Source organism: Balaenoptera borealis (assembly GCF_965194805.1).
Source record: "Balaenoptera borealis genome assembly, chromosome: 4".
Taxonomy (NCBI): Eukaryota; Metazoa; Chordata; class Mammalia; order Artiodactyla; family Balaenopteridae; genus Balaenoptera; species Balaenoptera borealis.
The window spans coordinates 32,342,234-32,362,197 of record NC_138861.1 but is presented as its reverse complement, the minus strand read 5'-3'; the positions used below and the strand labels follow the sequence as shown (position 1 = coordinate 32,362,197).

At 38.3% G+C, this 19,964-nt stretch overlaps 2 protein-coding genes across 5 annotated transcripts in view; both read left to right on the top strand.

The window, feature by feature from the left end:
* MGAT4D (MGAT4 family member D) overlaps window positions 1–7,136 on the top strand; it is a 49,483-nt gene extending 42,347 nt beyond the window's left edge. Inside the window, exon 11 of the mRNA XM_082390891.1 lies at window positions 6,784–7,136. Within this exon, the coding sequence (XP_082247017.1) occupies window positions 6,784–6,792 (9 nt within the window). The 3' untranslated portion in view covers window positions 6,793–7,136. The remainder of the gene's footprint in view (window positions 1–6,783) is intronic.
* Window positions 7,137–11,560: 4,424 nt separating this feature from the next.
* Window positions 11,561–19,964, top strand: part of CLGN (calmegin) — a 44,995-nt gene continuing 36,591 nt past the window's right edge. For 2 of the 4 annotated variants that reach the window (XR_014244210.1, XM_082390884.1), the window contains exon 1: window positions 11,561–11,703. The gene's annotated coding sequence lies outside the window, so the exon portion shown is untranslated. The remainder of the gene's footprint in view (window positions 11,704–19,964) is intronic. The other 2 variants (XM_082390886.1, XM_082390885.1) reach the window with 1 other exon arrangement.

The following is a 19,964-nucleotide window of genomic DNA, read 5'->3' as shown; positions in this document are numbered from 1 at the left end:
TTTGCCTTTTTATTTTTGAATTGTAATAATTCTCTATGTAGTCTGACCACAGGTCTCAGCTATGCCTTGCCCTTTCATTTTCTTAACAGTGTCTTTCAGTGAACAAAATTTCAAGGAACAATTTTAATTTTGATAGAGTTCACTCCACTCAAACCTTTACTCCCTCAATATAGTTATATCATTGGTTAGCTCAGTATTCAATGATTTTATAATTATGAGACTATGAATATTATTTACACTAAAACTACATAGTGTAATCTTTCTACTCATCCTTTATACACAACTTCTTTTCTTTCGAGTTTTCAGTTTGCTTTATTTCAATGTACATATCACTAATTCAGCCTCAGATTCTCAGTGAATTACCTAAATCTTTTCTTGATATATTCGAACATTAAAAAAATCATGAACGAATATTGAATATTATCAAATGCTTTTCTGCATTTATGTCACTTTCTAATCTTGACAGATCTGTCTCCTGAAGCCTTCTGACCAGTTCTGGCAGATATCTCAGGAACCTCCTGGGGCTTCCTTTGTCTCTTGAGTTGATTCCCCTATTTTCTGGATCCTGATCTAAATACATCATTTACATCATTCATTTCCTTGTTTGCTTTTGTGAAGTGCACCCACCAGTAATTTCTTGAGAAAGATGGTGTGAGATGTAAAGTCTTGGAGAAATAAAACATCTTAAAATGACTTCAGTCTATTACACTTAATTGTTAAATTGGCTGAGCAAACAACTCTGAATTGGAAATGATTCCCCCCATTTTTGAAGGTATTCAAGAGTGCAGCTGTTGAAAAGTAGTTAAAGCCATTCTAATTCCTGTTTCTTTGTATAAGACCAATTTTCCCATCTCTAAACCTTTAAAAATGTTCTTGTGACTGGGTTCTACAGTGTCATGATGATGGTATGGATCTATTTTTATCTATGGTGCTTGATATTTGGTGAGGCTTTTTAATCTTTAAACTCATGCTTCGATTCTGGAAAATATTCAAAAATTACTTTGTTGATGAATTTTTCCCTTTTCTATGCTCTTTTTAAGGAACCCTTTCTCAAATGCTAGATTTCTTGGATTGATGTTCTCTCTTTCTTGCTCTCTCCTTCCTATTATCTATCTATTTGCATTACTTTCTGGGAATTTTTCTAAATTTTGTCTTACATTCTTTGTATTAGTGCTGCTTCTTTGTTTTTTTTTTTTGCAGGGGAGGGCAGTTTTCATTGTCTGGTTGATTTGGTTGTTTTTTTTGTTTGTTTTGCTTAGTTTTAATTTCTAAGAACCCTTTCTGTTCTCCTAATGTCACTGCCTCTTTTTATAACATTTGGTTGTTATTTTATGATTGAAATAATTCCACTTACCCTCTGATGATTTTAATAGTTTTTAAAAAGATTTCTTCTTCCTGCATAGTTTCTCTTTCCTCTAAGTTTTTTTTTTTTTAAATTGGTCCCTGTTTTTCACGTTAAAGGGTTTCCTCATATACATAGTGATGGTAGGTTGTCTGTTCAAATGGAGAGAAAGCTGATTAGAGGATGCAGCACATGGCTGGATCTGTCCCTTTCACTGTATGGGGAGGAGTGGCTAGGTTCCTCCCTTGGGGAGTCCCCTATGTTAGTATCTTTAAGTCTTGCTTAAATTGCTAGAGAATCTGGGAGCCGAGTGGGCAAAGATAGATGGAGCTTTCAGTGTTCACTTTGTCAATATTCACTTATTTGTCCTGTTTTTCATTATTATCCCTACCCTGGTTTGAGTCTAGATACCCTCTGTTTTCCTTTTCAGAGAATTATCCTTCCGGAGTGGAGAAAAGATAGTCACCTGGATTCATGGGGCCGGAAAGGGTCTCTAGAGCTTTAAGACAGACTTACAAGCCATCCTCATAGCTTTGCCCCACCTTCACCTCCATTTCTAGCAGTACTGGGGTGTTTTTGCCCTGCAGATTGCTTCTGCGTTCCTCACTGGCAGCTTGAGATACAGCTGTCTCAGACATCCTTCATTTTGTTACCTTTGCCTTCTTTCCCATTCTGTTTGTAAGATCATGTGTTTTTAAATGGCCCTCAATGTTATGTTCAGTGTGAGTTCAAGAAACAGTGAAGGTAGATACTTGCATCTCATTCACTATCTTATTAGGCAGACTACTAGTTCATTCTTGAACTTTTACTTTTCAGTCTACTTGTTTTTAAACTTCAGAAAGCAAAATTTTAATTTCCAGGACTTCTAGTTGATTCTTTTTATGTATACAGTATCCTCTCTCTGTGATAAAATTAATTACACTTAAACATTAGTACCTTAGTATAAGTGTAACTCGTTATTTGAACTGCTTCCTATACGTACTGTCTGTTGTAAATTCTGCATCATTGCCATCCTCCTCTCCATTCTCCTCTGCTTCTCAGGGGAAAAACAGGGAAGTACAGCTCATAGAATGTCTTTACCGAAAAAGTTACACTTTAGATTCTGTGAGCGTGAGATACTCTCATAGACACAGAGGAAGGCTGAGAAGGACAGGAATTGAGGTCACACTAGCTGCCAGGCAGCTGAGATTACTGGTGGCCTCTGGCCTCCAGAGTTCTTCCCCAAATGGCCTACCGTTCTGCTGAGACAGCTGAGATCATCTGCCGTGGCTTCTTTGTGACCCCTGTACTTCCAGATTTCCTGAAAGTGGCTTCCTGTCCCTTGCTCCCCGATCTTTCTGAGAGTTGAGATCACCTCTACTTTATTCTTTCTGCAGTAAATCTATTTCTTTATTCAAATTACCTCAAGTGGCTTCTGTTTCCTTGACTCACCTCAGTTTGATTTGCTTCTTGTGTTTCAAGCTCCCCAAAGTGAAAACTTGTTTCTTACTTGTCTTTGAGACTGTCTGCTATTTAGTCTGTGATTGCTGAATCTGTTTTTTGTAGCCTTCCTGCAGAAGAAGGAAGGGAGAGGGCAAGGGATGGGGCATTCTACTGCTCAGTGTATGGTAGCTCTTCTTCAGCATAGGGAAGACCACATTCTTCTTGGGTATTGCTTTTCTTCTCCACATTGCACCCACACTCACTACTTCTGCCGGGAAACAGTCATTTCTGATGTCTGCTGCTTGGCACAAGCATGGATATTCCAACTGCGGCTCTGCAGTCAACCCCAAAGCCCCTGCCTGTTCCCACTCATTGAGCTTAGGTCATCCTTAGAGCCGCTCCCATCTGCTTAGTAGCTGGCTCCTGTGTGTTTTGAAATGTGAATTTCTTCCCTTCTAATCCAGTCTCATTCACTTTCCACCTAATACTGCCCTCCGAATGATATCTGTGGGTGGAACTGTGTTCATACAAAATTACCTTTTCACATTTTAACAGTAAAAAAGGCACATAATATACAACCAAAAGTATGCTTTATTTATACACATACCACTTCACCATGGAAAAGGTGCATTTCCACCCGCACTCTGAGTTTCAGTCAGACTTGCATCGTGATGAAGGGTTTTTCAGTTCTTTTAGTGGAACTGAGATCAGCAAAAGCTTGAAGCAAAGAGGAGACATGGCAAAGCATGTGTTGAGTTTTCAAGATTGTAATGTTCAAAGATATCCAAACATGCTATAGCTCAAAATATGATCGATGCCCAGCTGCTCTGTGGAAATAAAGTAGCTCAGGTATCAAATTGCCCAGGCACCTTCATCCATTATCCTGTCAGTCAAGTGTCTCTTTTCACAGCTCTTTTCTGAATGTTTCCCTTCTTTCGTACAAGGACAAAAAGCAGACCACTACTACCCCTTTTTCCCTCCCAACTTAGGAATTTGAAGTACTTTCAGCATCCTTTAATGAAACCACATTTCCCTATCAAAAACAACTTCAGGGAAATAATGAACTGTCCATTTGCTAAGACTTTAAATATTTAAAATTAGATGTTTCCAAACTGATAAAAGGGTTGCAGAATGGATTATCCCTTCCATTTTCCAAACAGGGCATTTCAAAATGGAATAAAATTCAGTTATATAAGATTCTTAGCTTTGTTTATATTTATCAAGTAATACACACACACATATAGTTAAAAGTTAAGAAAAAGAAGAACTCATAATAAAAGGCATCAACCCCCTGCATTTCCCCAGCCCTATCTGACTCACCAGAGGCAACAACATTTAATCATTCCTGGTTTAAATTCTTCTAGTAGTTACCTTTATACCGCTAAATAATATGCCTATGGTGCTAATTTTTATTTCTCCACATTATTATTTTTCCTGCAGGATAGATGAATATTTAGTTCAGATTCTTATTCATTTTTATTGTCTTACTCTTTTGGGGCTGCTATAACAAAAATACCACAGACTGAGTGGCTTAAACAACAGCAATTTATTTCTCACCATTGTGGAAGCTGGGAAGTCCAGGATCAGGGTGCCAGCGTAGAAAATTACGGTGAGGGCCCTCTTCCTGGTTTGCAGGCAGCCGTCTTCTGGTTATATTGTCACATGGCCAAGAGCGGAGAAAGCTCTGGTCTCATTATCCCCTTAAAAAGGCACTAATCCCATTCATGAGCATTCCACCCTCATGACCTAATTATCTCCTAAAGGCCCCACTTCCAAATACATTGGGGATTTAAACTTCAAACATACGAATTTGAGTCAGGGTGACACAAATATTTAGTCCAAGGCATATTATCACTTTGATTGTTTTGCCCCTCTTTTTTCTAAGTTTCTTTTCTGAAAGTCTTAATAATCAGGCATTAAACTTACTGAGCCAATCCTTAATATGTCATAGCTTCTACTTACTATTTTATGTCCCTTGTTTTCCTATGTACTAGGTGGGTTCCTTGACTAACTTTTCTATTGAATTTTTTAAAAATTTTGTTCCTTTTTTCCTAGCACCTACTTGTTTTGAGGATACAATTTTTCTCAAATCTCTGAGTTTATTAGTTAGATCTTTTCAGTACACATTTTTAAGGTTCTCTTCTGCATTCTAAATGAGATGTTTTTTTGTGATCAGATCAATCTGTCTGCTTATTTTGATCTTTTTCTATTATGCTGCATGCTTTCTCAAATATTTGGTGATTCCTGGTTGTCTGGTGGCGATATGGGTAAATTTTATTTCCTCTCCCTCACCCCCACCCTGGCCCTGCATTTTTCTTCATATTCCTTTGTAAAATTGAAAGGGATGATGCTTCCTGGGAGTTTTTGGTACATGGGAAGAATCTGTTGGTTTGCAAACTATGTTTTAGAGTATATGAAAGGCTAGATTGTGATTGTTTTGTGTTGGAGGTTTGGTTGTGTGTCTGTGTGTGTGTGTGTGTTTTCCTAGTGGTTGGAGAGAAGGGCGCCAATATGCCAGAATATAGTGAGCTTTGTTCTGGGGCACCGGTACACACACTGCCTATGCTAGTTATATCCAGATGGTGCATTCAGCTTTTGTTAAGAAGACTCTGTGTGCACGTTGCCAACGTTGCCTGGGACATAAGTCCTGGCTGCTCAAGTGTGCACTGTGGGTACTCCTGACACACACTCTTACTTCAATCTCCAGGTTTCGCCCCCGTTCAGCTCCCATCTTCCATCAAATCGTCCATCTCCGTTGTAGCCCTGGTCCTGTGTGTCTGGGTCACAGATTCCTCACCTCTGCTCTGGCAGTCCCCACTCCCCCATCAGATTTCTATGTCTCATGTCATTAATGTCTCCTAGGCTGAAAGCCCCCCTCCATTCTTATATTGTTTGGAGTTACTGCCTTTTCTGTTCATTTACTCTCATTTCAGTAGAGTCTAGCCATCCACCACCTTAAACCGAGACTTTGGATATTTTATGTCAATTCTTTTCAACTTTTAATTTTATTAAGTAAAATAAGATTTACGTATGTGGCCCCAGAGAGATAAATGTCACCCTCTTTTCTTTAATCAGGACCAACATAGCAACACTTTCATTGCTGTGTTTTCCTTAATAGTCACTCCTTTAAGTCCTTTAAAATACCTTTATGTAAAATTTGGCCCTTAACCAGTTAAATAATTTCTTACACTTCTCATAAAACTTTCTTTTTTTTATAAGATAAATTATCTATAGTTTATTAAGCAGAAAAATAATTTAGCTTATCTCTATTCATCTAGCTTATAGTTCAAAAATAATTTAATAAAATAAAAAATTCATCTTAGTGATGAATTGGCTTAGTTTTACAAATTTTACAATTTTACCTATGTCTTCAATTTAAATGTTCTTTATCATTTCATGTTCTAAATCTATAATAAACGTAAAGAATTTCAATTAAAACATTAATAACTTCTGAAAACTCAAATAAAATACTTAAAGATTTTCTGTTAGTTGATAAGCCAGAGAATAGTGTGTTCTATAATTTGCTAGCGCTTAATCCTACATGAAAAGTCATCTTCCTTTTACTGCAGTGCACTGGGCATCGGGCAAAGTGTCTCAGTGTGTTGGAGGGAGGGTTGCCAGATAAACGACAGGACACAGGACGTCCAATTAACTTTGAATTTCAGTTAAACGATGACTTTGTGTGTGTGTATGACCCATTTGTTTTGTTGTTTTTGCTAAATCTGGTAAGCCTGGTTGGAGGTGATGGAAGAATACTTCGCATCAAAATGCATTAACTGAATTATTTTATTAAATACTTTTATTAAAGAACGATACACAGCATGTTTGTATTTTCTTCAAAATTATTACATAAAGTTTTATGTGTCTCTTTTATGTAAAGAGACCTCAGAGGGAGGTGGTATCAAAAGGACAGAATAAGGAAAGAGTATTGTCAAGAAGTTGTCATGAAAATAATTATATCCTTATGAATTAATAATATGTTATTTCTAGATGTTACAGATTTCTTATTTTTATTACAGGAAATATGAAGAAATAAAGCATAACAATAGAAGAAAACTTTGGAAAGAAAACCTCTGTAAACCTTGGAACCTTAAATCACCATGATTTCTAATGGCATCTTTCAGAAATTGTAATAATAAAAACACAGTTATATAGACGAGGAGAAAACAGTGAACAAACTAGTAAACTTGAAAGTATTAAACTACCTCTTATGTCAAGGAAAATTAGAACATTTATTTATGATGCTTGTACTTTTACTATTACAATTTATTATAAAAGTAAAGACAGGGAAGTTTTTAAAAATTAAGAACTGTATTTTGTTGACTTAGTGATGTTATCAAATTCTCTCAATAAATAGCTAAAAGTTCAGAAACTTGCTATTGTCATGGACAGGTTCTCTGTGAACTGGTATATGCTCTTATCCATTTTGTTAAGACATCTAAAATAGAAAGCACAAGTTTAAGCAACTCTGGGGGTGGCAGTGCCACAGTATCTTCTTGTCTTTTTAATATATGCATTTAAAACTCTAAACTTACTCATAAGTGCCATTTGAGCTGATTACCAAACCTCTTGATGTGTATGTATTGTGATAGTCATTCAGTTCTAAAGATTTAATATTTTCTCTTAGTATTGCCTTCTTAACTCTTGGGTTATTTGGGAGTGTGTATTTTTTTGATATATTGGTTTTGCCATCTTTTATTGTTGATTTATAATTTAATTACATTGTTGTTAGAGAACTTTGTGTGATGAAATTTGAGAATTGTTATGAATTCTTATGTTTCATATGAATTTGAGAAGAATGTATAGTCTTTGTATGCTCCCTTTAAAATATGAGTCATTCATTTGCTTTTTTTTATTGAAGTATATAGTTGATTTACTTTTTGTCATTTGTTTTAAAATGAAAAAGGAATATTTAAAGAAGACATTAAAAATGTCTTCTTTAAATATTCCTTTTTCATTGGGTGCAGGGTTCTCTTATATCAGGCTTTTTATTTGTTAAACTCTTTTAAATCTTTACTAATTCATCAGTTTCTTATAGGAATCTATTAAAATCTACAATTCTTCCTCTTGTTATTCTATTGAGTTTTACTTTATTTATTTTGAGAAATAATAAGAGATATTCTTTCTTTCTTATCTTTCATAAAATATGAAAATCTTGATTCATACTGCTGTATTATCCTTGACTGCCAAACTTTGCCCATTTACCTCAATATGAACTGTATCACATACCAAAGTATAAAGAGAATATGATAGATGACCTGTTCATATGTGTCCATTTCACTTTTTCCTTTTAGAGAAAGAAGGTGTATGTCAACTATATCTCAATAAAGCTGGGGAGAAAAATAAGAAAAAAGACACATCTGTGTTACAAAAATTTTTAATTTGACTTCAGTTTTGAGCTTTTAAAATTAAATCTGCCAGATCATATTCCAGGCTAATATGAAAAATTAAAACTAATTCCAGGTAGAGCATTCCTCAAAAATAAGGCAAGATTCCTTGAAAAGGTACTTACTAGGACTTCTTAGCCCACCATCCAAGACTGGAACAAAATACCTGAAGGGTTGGAACCGTAAACTGGAATAATGCTAAAGGAGGCTGTCCAACATACGACTGACAGTTGTTGAGAAGCTCAGATGGTTCCAGAAGATTCCAAGGGAACCCTGCGGTGGCACTCAGAAAGAGGCATTTGAACACTGACTGAAATACCCTGGGAGTGGCAGATGCTGGAAGGATAAAGAGAAGGAAGTTGAAAGACAGCCTTAACGATTCAACCCAATGACTGCTGTCCTTAATGAAATGATCGTAGAACAAGAGAGTTTCGGGGGTCAGCACAAAGCATTTCTAGAAAATGTTTCTAATGTAGCCAGGAGAGATGCCCCCAGCTTCCATTCCCATCCCCACTGCTCCCAAATGGTAGATGTTTGGAGAGTCTCACTTACCACCCACGGCCTCTGGTCTGAGGTGTATGAGGAAGGGGAGATTCGGAGAACCCCAGACACCTATCTGAGGCAAATGATGTATTTAAGTGCCTGACACAATATATCAGATAAGTTTGTAGAAAACACATGCAGACCAGACTCTTTTTTTCTTAAACAGTACTTTTAAAGTGAATAGCTCTGTAAACACTGAAGGTGAAATTCTCTGTTGCCAAAGTGTCTCTCAAGTATTGACATTAGCCACCATCATCCGTACCATTTACTATTGAAGTAAGTGGTAAGATGGTAATACTACTAATAGTAGTAGTAACAGTAAATGTGGCTATACTCCTGGTAAAAGGGAAAGAGAGAACCTCTTCTAACATAGGTGTGTAAAAGTATCTGGGGATTTGTTGTGTACTATATGGATCTTCCACCCTGTGGCAGAATTGCAACAATTATGAACAAATAATGGGAGCTATATCTGGGCAGGCATTTTCCCATGGAGACCATCATCTTACTTTTTTTCCTTACTTACCTTAGCATGTATTTTTAGATGCTGTGTTGATATTAATAGCCACTGATAGGCAATGAATCATGAGCTGAAAGGTTTCTTTTTTACTGATATTAATTTTCTTTTTGAAACCTTAGATATAATGAGTGATTTCTTAGGAAAATACAGTTTACCAAAATTGATGCAAGTAGAGACAAAGCTTAAACCATGAAACCAAGAATGCCCATAGGATGGAGCTAATAGTATTAAATACTTCTTTGATGAAGATTTCTTTCATTTAGGAAGAATGACTGGCAACATAGTCTGTCACAGCATTTTGTCCATTCTATTATGTAACATATATTAATGGATATTTGATTTGATGACAAATTACAATTATAAGAGAGTAATCATGGTTCAGGCATACAAAAATGGAGTTGGGCGGCCATTGAGGACCTGGTCTCAGACAAGTCTCTGCACCACTGAGAACCTGAACTTTCTTTGAGCTGTACCAGACCCAAGAACACCACCAGCTGTATTCAAAATGACACCTGCCAGCTGCAACCTTATGGTCTCAAGTTCTCCCCTTGTCACTATGCAACCATTTGGGATCCCAACCAATCCTTACTTAACAAGCACCCTCACTTCTTGCCAGGTCCAATTATAATTCTTGATAACAACTCATGTAACTAATTATAACCTTTCGGTCTTTGCCTTTATAAGCCTCCCTCATTCTGTAGTCCAGCAAAACACAATTCAAATGTTTAGTTTGTTAGGAGTCCTAACAAACCCCAAATAAACACCTTTTTATTTCAGTCAGGTCTCTTTCTAAAATGTTGGTTAGCAGATTATATGTCTATTTTTCTAACTATATTATTAGCTATTTGAAAGCAGGGCTCATGTAGTTGTCATCTTTGCATTCCCAATATTTTCACATACAGCATACAGAAGATAAATTGCTCAATAAATGTTTCATAAGACTCTCAGTAAGAAATACATGAAAACACTTGAGCTTTCCATTCTGAATTCCTGTGAAAATATCAAAATAGATAAATAGGTAGTCCCTCAAACAACATTCTAAGCTGAGAATAAGAATTAAGCATGTATCAGAATCTTGGAGTTTTAACAAATCTTCACATCAGTGGGTCAGGTTAATGGCCCATTTAGCTTAGATTCTCTGTTCCCAAATTTTTGGCTTTCAGCTTCCTCATTGCAAACTTTGAGTGGATCCTTCAGAAGTTTTTTTCTAACAAGTCAAATGTATTTGTTTTGAGCCACAGAATTATGTTGAATAACATAAGTTGGAAAGCCTAAAAAAGGAAATTAAGAGGATAATACTGTTACAAAGTACCTCAAATAACTTTGTCCTTTTTAACCCATAAATTAAATGCTATCCAAACATGCTCCAGAAGATGACAGCGTCAAAAGTCTAGAAATGGTGGCCTTATCACGGATGCAATGTGAAAAATGTTCAATGATCTTCACATCTAGCCAACAATCACATCTTATGCATGGAGCACCATCAATTCCCTTAAACTGAGGCTCTTTAACGGAGGTATCACAAGTCAAATATTTTATTTTACCAATAAAATTGAAAGCGTGATAATACCAAAATCAAAGTCAAGATTTACTATCAAATATAAGTAGTAAGAGCTGCATGACCAAGACCTGTGGGGCAAAGAAACGTGATTCAATACTACGTTTATGCTGTTATTTTTATTTTTAGTGTGAATTAAAATGACAGGCTCTGAGAGAGACAGACCTGGATTTGAACTCTATTTCCACCATTTACTAGTCAAAGGCAAGTAATTACCTTCAGTTTCTTCACCTGGGTTGTTGGGACAGTTCGATGAGATAAGGAATGTAAAGCCCTTAGAGCAGAGTGAGCACAGTAGAAGATGAGCAATTCTTATCAGTAGCATTTCGAAAAGAAACCATATAGTACATTTATTACGTTAACATTTAACATATCTATATCATACACTGTCACGAAATAGTAAGCCTCCCTGCCCGTCACAATGACGTCTCATCAGAACATCTAGAACTCTACGAAAGGCCTGGGGTACTAACTGGACGCTGCTCAAATGTGATTTACTCAAAATTCAGGACCTAATTATGTGCATTAGGAAGCAGAACCTCACAGTTTGCAGAGGGCAGGCGCTCTGCGGGAGGGAAAAGTCTTCGGAGGGGTAACGGTAAGGATAAGGAGGAATTCCAGGCCAGCTCCGGAGCCGGATCCACGGAACGATTGGCCGGCTGCGGCGGCGCGGGGCGTGGTCGGGAGGGTGCGTCCGACCGCGCCTGCCTCGCCCAGCGGCGCCCCTCTGCGGCCGTTGAGCCCCTCGGTGCAGGTGCGCGCGGCACTCGCCTCGGGCCACCGCCTTCTCCCCGCCCACGGCCGCACGCGCATGCGCAGTTAGCAGTCGCTACTGGGCGGCCGCCGGCGGGATTGCTCTAGGGAGACGCGGGGACCAAGTGGCAGCGACTCGGACATCTGAGCTGCCACTGCCGAAAACGGGCCCGCAAGACAGGTGCGTGGGCAGTAAGCCACTTTCCCGCGTCCCTCTGCCCACGGGCTGGGGTGAGGAATCCGCGTCCTGGCTTCTTCCCTCGGGGCGGGGGTTCCTGGGCCGCACCCCTTTCTCTGGCGAGCCGCCAGAAGGAACCGGTAGGGGCCGGTGAGGGGGTGGGTGTTGAGTTCGGGGATGGGGATGCAGCCAGCGAGGTTCTTGGGCGGGCTCTCCCGGCCTCGGGAGTGGGAAGGCCGGCCCGGGCGGCGGGCGCTGAGGCCACCTCCGCGTCCGTTGGGTCCTCCGGAACTGCTGTGTCCACCGCCTCGCTGGGGCTGGCGCGGGGAAGGCCAGGTGTCCCCCTCAGCCCGGCCTGTCCCCGACGGTTAAGGGGCCCCAGGGAGCCGAGTCCGTTATTCCAGCGGTTGCCATTTCAGCCCCGTTCCACGCTCGGTCCCCGGTGCGCGCTCCCGAGGGATGGAGAGGGGGCCCGGTAGCCTCTCGGCGCTGCTCCCTCCGCCGGCTACTTCTCACAGAAACGCGAACCAAACCAAAACAGGCTCAGCTTACGCCCTCCCCGCCTCTGTAAAGGCGAAGGGACCTAACCCTCCCAGCGGCGTGTCCGGTGACTCCCGGCCGCTCCCTCGAGGCGCTGCCTGGAGCCCGGTGCGCGCGGATGGGGAGGGACCTAGAGGGTTGTGTTGAATCCCACGAAGCCCTAACGACTCGAGACTCATTATCGCCGAAAGCCTGTTTACAATGATCAGATACTTGAGCTGATTTTATTTATAGCATCTGCCTGAGAGACAAAGAGGATGGAATCTTAAAAAAAAAAAAAAAAAAAAAGGTCGTGAAGAACCTAGGGGCAAGACGGGAATAAAGACGCAGACCTACTAGAGAATGGACTTGAGGACACGGGGAGGGGAGGGGGAAGGGTAAGCTGGGACAAAGTGAGAGAGTGGTAGTGTATATATGGACATATATACACTACCAAGTGTAAAATAGATAGTGGGAAGCAGCCGCATAGCACAGGGAGATCAGCTCGGTGCTTTGTGACCACCAAGAGGGGTGGGATAGGGGGGGAGACGCAAGAGATATGGGGATATATGTATATGTGTAACTGATTCACTTTGTTATAAAGCAGAAACTAACACCATTGTAAAGCAATTATACTCCAATAAAAATGTTTTTTAAAAAATCACTGTAGAATTAAAAAAAAAAAAAAAGCAAATGACAACAAAGCTCAGAAGGGAGAAAGTAAATCGAGTGGCCATGGGAAGACCTCTCTAATTAGAAGAGAGTTATTTTATAATGAAAATTTTTGATGCATAAAAGTCATCAAAGCCCTGATCTAGCCTTCTGAATTTGCTTGCTTTAAAATTTTTACGTCACTCTAGGTCTTTTAATCACTCTTGGTAGCCCTCCTTTTGGTTATTGTTTGACTTCTTTTCAGTTTACAGTTTTGTCTTTATATCTAATTGGTTTGATCTTCCAGTCACCTTTAGACCTTATCTCTAAATCCTTCGAAGATAGTCTTTATCTAGTTAATAAAGTTAATTATTGTGTGTGAATGATGTATGTTAATGGATCCATAGAAGCTGAACAGTGCTATAAATTAACCTTATTGCTTGTTTTCAGTACCTAATAAGTTTTAGTGCTCTTAACTACAAAGCTAGAATTGCTAACTTTAATGGACCTTTAGATCATCCAGATTAACCCTTAAACTTGACAAATGAAAAAAAAGGTTTAGAACAGTTTGAAGCCCTTCCCTTTTTAATAACAGAATAGTAAACTTGGTGCCATGGTGCAAAGCTCAGTGTACTTTCTATTATGTTATTTTGTAGTTGAGCTCCTGAAGCTGCATGACAATTAAAACTTTAAATAGTGATTTTTCAAACACTACTTTTGAGGCATTGTGGTGTTGGTGAGTACTCAGTCAGCCATTAAAACTGAATAGCAGAAAGGCATTTCAGTTATAAGAAATAGTATATAGAAAGCATGAATGTGTTAGTAGGTGAGTGTTAAGAGTAAGAAATGAGTCTTAAAAGGGCAGAATTTATACTGAGAACTACAGACAACTATTGAACATTTTTATAAATAGGTAGTAAAGTAAGACTTGTTCTTTTTTAGAAAATTCATGCTGGAGAGAAGGTGGCAGATAGATTGATTGGGAAGGCTGGAAGTGAAGAAGCAAAGTGGAAGTTTACAGATCCTTTTCGGAAACCGTGGATTCCCACATTAAGGCTGTGGCATGGATAGAGAAAGATACATTCAAGAAATATCCAAATGCACTTAGTTACCAATGATACAGGATATTAATGAGAAAGAATAGTCTTAAAGACAGTGGCAAAGCAACTTGGCTGATTTGGTTGACTGGAGGTGAAGTTAATGGGAGAAGGGAATTGAGGAGATAGAGGACAGGTTTGGGAGGAAAGACCAGCCTCAAATTAATGGAGGCTTTGGTACATCCTTGAAGATGGATAGTGATTTGAAACTAAAGAGTGGCCTCTGTGCTGTGGAGATAACATTTGGGAGTTTTTAGCTAGCTTTTATAGGTAGAAGTCAAGAGTATATGAAATGTAAGGAGAAAGCCTGGGGACAGAACCCTAACGAACAGCAACATTTACAGGAGATTAGAGAAAGAGCCCGTGAAGGTGGCAGAGCAAATGAAGAGAATCAAGAATCAGGAATGGCATCATAGAAACCATGGGAGGAGAGGGCTTCAAGGAAGCAGTAGCAAGGTCAAGAGAGAGCAGTAGGCAATAGGACTGAAAAATGCTATCGCATTTACCAGCTGAGACGTGGTTGGTAGAACTGTTTCAAAGAAGATAGAATCAAGTACAAGAATGATAAAAGTATTAGTTTTTCATTGTTGCCATACCAAACTTAGCAGCTAAATGCAGCACAAATTTATTTTCTCACAGTTCTATAGGTCGGAAGTCTGACACAGGTCTCACCGAGCTAACATCAAGGTGTTGGCAAGGCATCATTCCTTACTAGAAGCTCTGGGGAGATTCTGCTTCCTTACTCGTTCAGGTTGGTTGCAGAATTCAATTCCTTTTGGTTGTAGGACTGAGGTTCCTGTTTCCTTGTTGACTGTCAGCTGAGAGTTGTTTTCAGCTTCTAGAGACCACCTACATTCCTTGGCTCATGCCCCCCCTTCCTCCATCTTCAAGATCTCTATGGTGGGCGGAGTCCCTCTCACTCTTCAAATCTCTTCTGCCCTCTCTCACTGACTTCCTCTTCCACTTTTAAGGGCCCATGTGATTATGTTGGGCCCACTTGCATAATCCAGAATACTGTCCCTATTTTAGGGTCAGCTAATTAACAACCTTAATTCCACTAAAAAGCCCCCTTTGCTCTGTGAGGTCACGCTTACAGGACCCAACGAATAGGGTATGGACATCTTTGGGGGGGTCATTGTTGTAGCTACCATAGGAAGTTAAAAGTACTAACAGTTCATGGATACATTCTTTCTAGATGCTTTTATTAAGGAAAGGTGATACCTAGAAACATTTACATTATCTAGCATGTGATAATTATAGTCAATAGTAAGCTTTACTGTTTATCCTTGAGTTTTGTAACTAAGAAATGCAAGTATCTTCTTAAATACCCTGAAATTTGTGTGAACACTATAAAATTGTAAAGTCTCATAGGAATGTAAGGTAATAATATGAAGTTGTTAGTTTTTATATTTTTATGTAGCCTTAAGCTGCTTTAAAATCTTTGCTGGAAAGATTTTAAAGGCCATTTAACCAGCTAACTAGATATATGTGCATAAAATATAATTTGGATACACATCAAAATATGGCTTTTAAAATATAAAGCCCACAGAAACTGGAATGGATGTCTAAAGGATGGAACATACTAACAAAATATTTAACCTTGTATTTTATAGGCCTAGAACCTCACTGCCATTTAGTGAGTAAATTGTTAAACCTTCTAACCTTAGAGCCTTAATGAAAGGAATGTAGAGTTTGAATAGACCTAACTTTGAGTCTTGCCTTTGTTGTTTAGTAGCATTCTGTATTCTTGAGTAAGTTACTTAACCTCCCTGAGCCTTGCTTTCCTTATGTATAATGGGGTACTAATACCTTCACTGCAGAGTAGCTGTAAGGATTGGAATTAACATGTCTGAAACACAGTAAATACTTGAAACAGCACTTCCTGTTCTCCTTGTTCCATTCCTCCCTTTTCAGTTCCTTTCTCAAGTGCAGCTTCCTTTGCCCTTGGCCTAGAGGAATCAGTCCTTTGTATCCTTTACACCTCATTTTGAATGTAACTTTCTCAAGGAGGCTTTCTCTGCCCCTTCCCCTACCCTGTAAATTCAGTTCCCCAATTACCAACTCTTACAACTTCCTTACTAGTCTGTCACTTGTTACAGTTTACGTGAGATACCTGGGTTATTTGTTTAATGTCTGCTTTCCATCCCAGACTGTAAGCTCTTTGCGATCAGGGGCCATGTGTGTTTTGCTAATTACTGTAAATTCAGTGTCTAACATCATGCCTGGCACATAATTGACAACCATAGGTATTTGTCAAATGAATTTGTGAATGATGAATTTTATTATCTACTGGCTAACCTCTCTTGAATTTCTGGAAACATTAGCCACCACAAAATTAATAAATCCCTGGTGCAGCTTATTCTGAAGGATGCTCGTTTCTTCTGTGAGAAAGTACCTGCACTTCGAACGGAGTCTTGCAGCATCTTTGGAAGAAGGCTGCCTCTTTAAGATGCCACTATTACCTACCTCTCCACCTTATTTCTGATCCTTCAAAGTGAACTTTCTATGTGCTGCATAGCCTACATAGCCAGATAATTCCAAGAATACCCTTTAATTTTGGTGAAAATTTGTCCAGTTTTATTTTTCTGATGTGGTAACCCAAAATTTTTTCATCTAATTTTTTTGTTTACTGTCTTTTCTAGTAAATTATGAATTGAGTTGTTAAAATGCAGCATGTCTACAGCAAGATTCTGAAGTAACTCACAATGAGATGTTTCTTCATAGATGTAGAGTAAAAATGAAAAATGTGTTTAATTCCCCCATATTAAATTAGAACATAAAACTGCAAACTTTCTAGATTATTATCTCCTTATCTATAGGAAAGCTTTAACTATGTTAAGTTTTAACAATGTTCTAAAAAACTTTAGAGGGCCATTGTTGGAAGCATTGACATACCCATTTCTCTGTCATAAAACCATAGTTAAAGACATCTATTATATAAGGATTCAGTCCATGAATTTTTCTAGGAGTTAAATTCTAAAAAAGAATTTTTTCCTCCAAGGATCTTGTAGACTTTTATAGACAGTGAAAACTCCTTCATTTTATTTCTGACCTTCCCCTAATTGCCTGGAAACCCTTTTGCCAAATTTATTGTTGCAGTGCTGCCACAACAATAAAGTCATTCTAGTTTGTTGCTTAGTAACATCTATTTCTGTCCACCCATAACCTTTTATTCTTGTCATTTATGCATTCATTCATTCTGTGAACATATATCTTTCTCTATTTATCATGTATGAGCACTCTTTGGCTAGCACTGTGAATACCGAATCCTTATCTCTGGCTCTCAGTGGGCTTATATTTTTGTCTGTTTTCTGCTGCAAGTTTCCTCAAGCAATTCTTTTGGAACTATGTAGAAGTAGTATAAATCCTAAATAAATAAATGTATCATTATAATGTTTATATAACCATTATTTTGAAAATGATGCTATTTAGTCCATTTTAACTTTAGTGTGTAGCTATGTTTTTAAAACCCAGTGCAGAGTTAGTTTATTCTTTCTGTAATTACTATGACCAAATACTATCCCCATATCCTGGATTTCAGCTCTGATCACTTCACTAATCTCAGACCTTCAGTAGTTTCTGAATTTTATAGGATCAGATCCAGAATCTTTGCAACACTTTGTAGGTCTTTGCCTAAATCACCAGAAAGTTGTATTTTCAACTATTATTTCTGCTGTTATGGTTCTTTCCCCACTTTTTACTGTATTTCTTGAGATATTTTCATTGTTTCTAAGTCCTTCTGATTTAGGAAAAAAATACCCAGTTTTAGTTAACAGTATATATTAGATAAGATAATGCTCACATAGAAAATTTAAAAATCCCAGATGCCTAACATAATTTCTGGTTGCTGGTGTCCTGAGGAGTAGATAGCTGTGATGGTTAATTGTATCTGTCTACCTGATGGAAGCACAGGGTGCCCAGATATTTGGTCAGACATTATCTTGGGTGTGTCTGTGAGGGTGTTTTTGGATGAGATTAACATTTGAATGGTAGGCTGAGTAAAGCAGATTGTCCTCCCCTAGGTGGGTGGCCTTCATCCAAACAGTTGGAGGCCTGAATAGAACAATAAAGCTGATACTCCAGTGAGGAAGAGGGAACTCTTCCTGCCTGACTGGCTGAGCTGGGACTTCAGTTTTTTTCCTGCCCTTGGATTTGAACTGAAACATTGGCTCTTCTTGGTTCTTGAGCCTGCTGGCTTTCAGACTGGAGCTTATAGCATTGGCTCTCCTGGCTTCCAGGCCTTTAAACTGAGACTAGCACTACATCATTGGCTTTCCTGGGTCTCATTTAACTCCATTCACCTGAGTCATGCTTAACTCCAAGAAAAATATAGTCTAGTCACGTCTCCTGACAAAAGAGAAAATAGCTTGGTGATCAGCCAGCAATCTCTCCCAAGTATCTCATACTTGGCCAGAGTTACTTATATTTCAATTTGTTATTGAACCAGCCCAGAGGCAGTGCAGAGAACATACATGAGATCAAAGATATATGCAAATGGATGTGCTTCTCCAGTGCCTCCTTTCTTCTTCATGAAGGCACAAATATTTTGTGATTTCAGCAACCTGTATCGAGTGAGGAATACACAGGACGCTTAGAGCCATGGGCTTGCTATCTTTTATGCATTTGTAAGGAGCCAAGGAGGTGGTGTCAGCACTAAAAGTTCTGTATTATACCATATAAACAAATTCTTGCTGCACTAAAACTGTATAACTTAGGACAACCATATAGCTCAATAAGGAATTAGAGGACTTGAACAACACTATAAAGCAATTGGACTTAATACACATACACAGAACACTTCACCTAACAATAGCGGAAAGAAAAATTAATGCCAGTCTTCCTCAAACTCTTCTAACAAGTTGAAGAGGAGGGAATACTTACAAACTCAGTCTATGAGGGCAGCATTACCCTGATACGAAAGCCAGACAAAGACACTGTAAGAAAACTACAGACCAATATCCCTGATGAATATTGATGAAAATACATATTTTTCTTAAGTGCACATGGAATATTCTCTAGGATAGACCATATGTTAGGCCACAAAACAAGTCTTAACAAATTTTTAAAAGTTGAAATCATTCAGAGTATCTTTTCCAGTTACAGTGTAATGAAACTAGAAATCAGTAGCAGAAGGAAAGCAGGAAAATCCACAAATATGTGAAAATTAAAAAACACACTTTTAAACAACCAAATGGGTCAAAAAAGAAATCACAAGGAAATTAGAAAATATCTTGAGATAAATGAAAAAAAAAAATCCCACAAGAGACCAAAACTTATGGTATAGAGTGAAAGCACTGCTAAGAGGGAAATTTATGGCTGTAAACACTTACAGTAAAAAAGACAGATCTTAAATTAACAACCTAACTTTACAACTTAAGGAACTAGAAAAACCCAAAGCTAGAAGAAGGAAGGAAATAATAAAGATTAGATAAGAGATAAATGAAATAGAGAATAGATAAACAACAGAAAATGTCAGTGAAACCAAGAGTTGGTTCTTTGAAAAGATCAACAAAATTGATAAACCTTTAACTAGATTGAATTAAAAAAAGAAGACTCAAATAATTAAAATCAGAGACGAATGAGGGGACATTACAACTGATTCTATAGATATAAAAATATAAGGGAATGCTATAAACAATCATATGCCAACAAAATGGATAACCTAGATGAAATGGACAAATCCCTAGAAACATACAACCTATTAAGACTAAATCATGATGTTGTAGGAAATCTGAACAGACCTGTAACTAGTAAGGGAATTGAATCAGTAATCAAAAACCTCTCAACAAATAAAAGCCCAGGAGTAGATGGCTTAACTGGTGAGTTCTACCAAACACTGAAAGAAAAATACCAACTTTCCTCAAGCTCATCCAAAGCACTGAAGAGAAGGGAACCCTTCCAAACTCATTCTGTGAGGGCAGTATTACCCTGATACCAAAACCAGACAAAGAAATGACAAGAAAACTACAAACCAATATCCCTGATGAATTGTTGCAA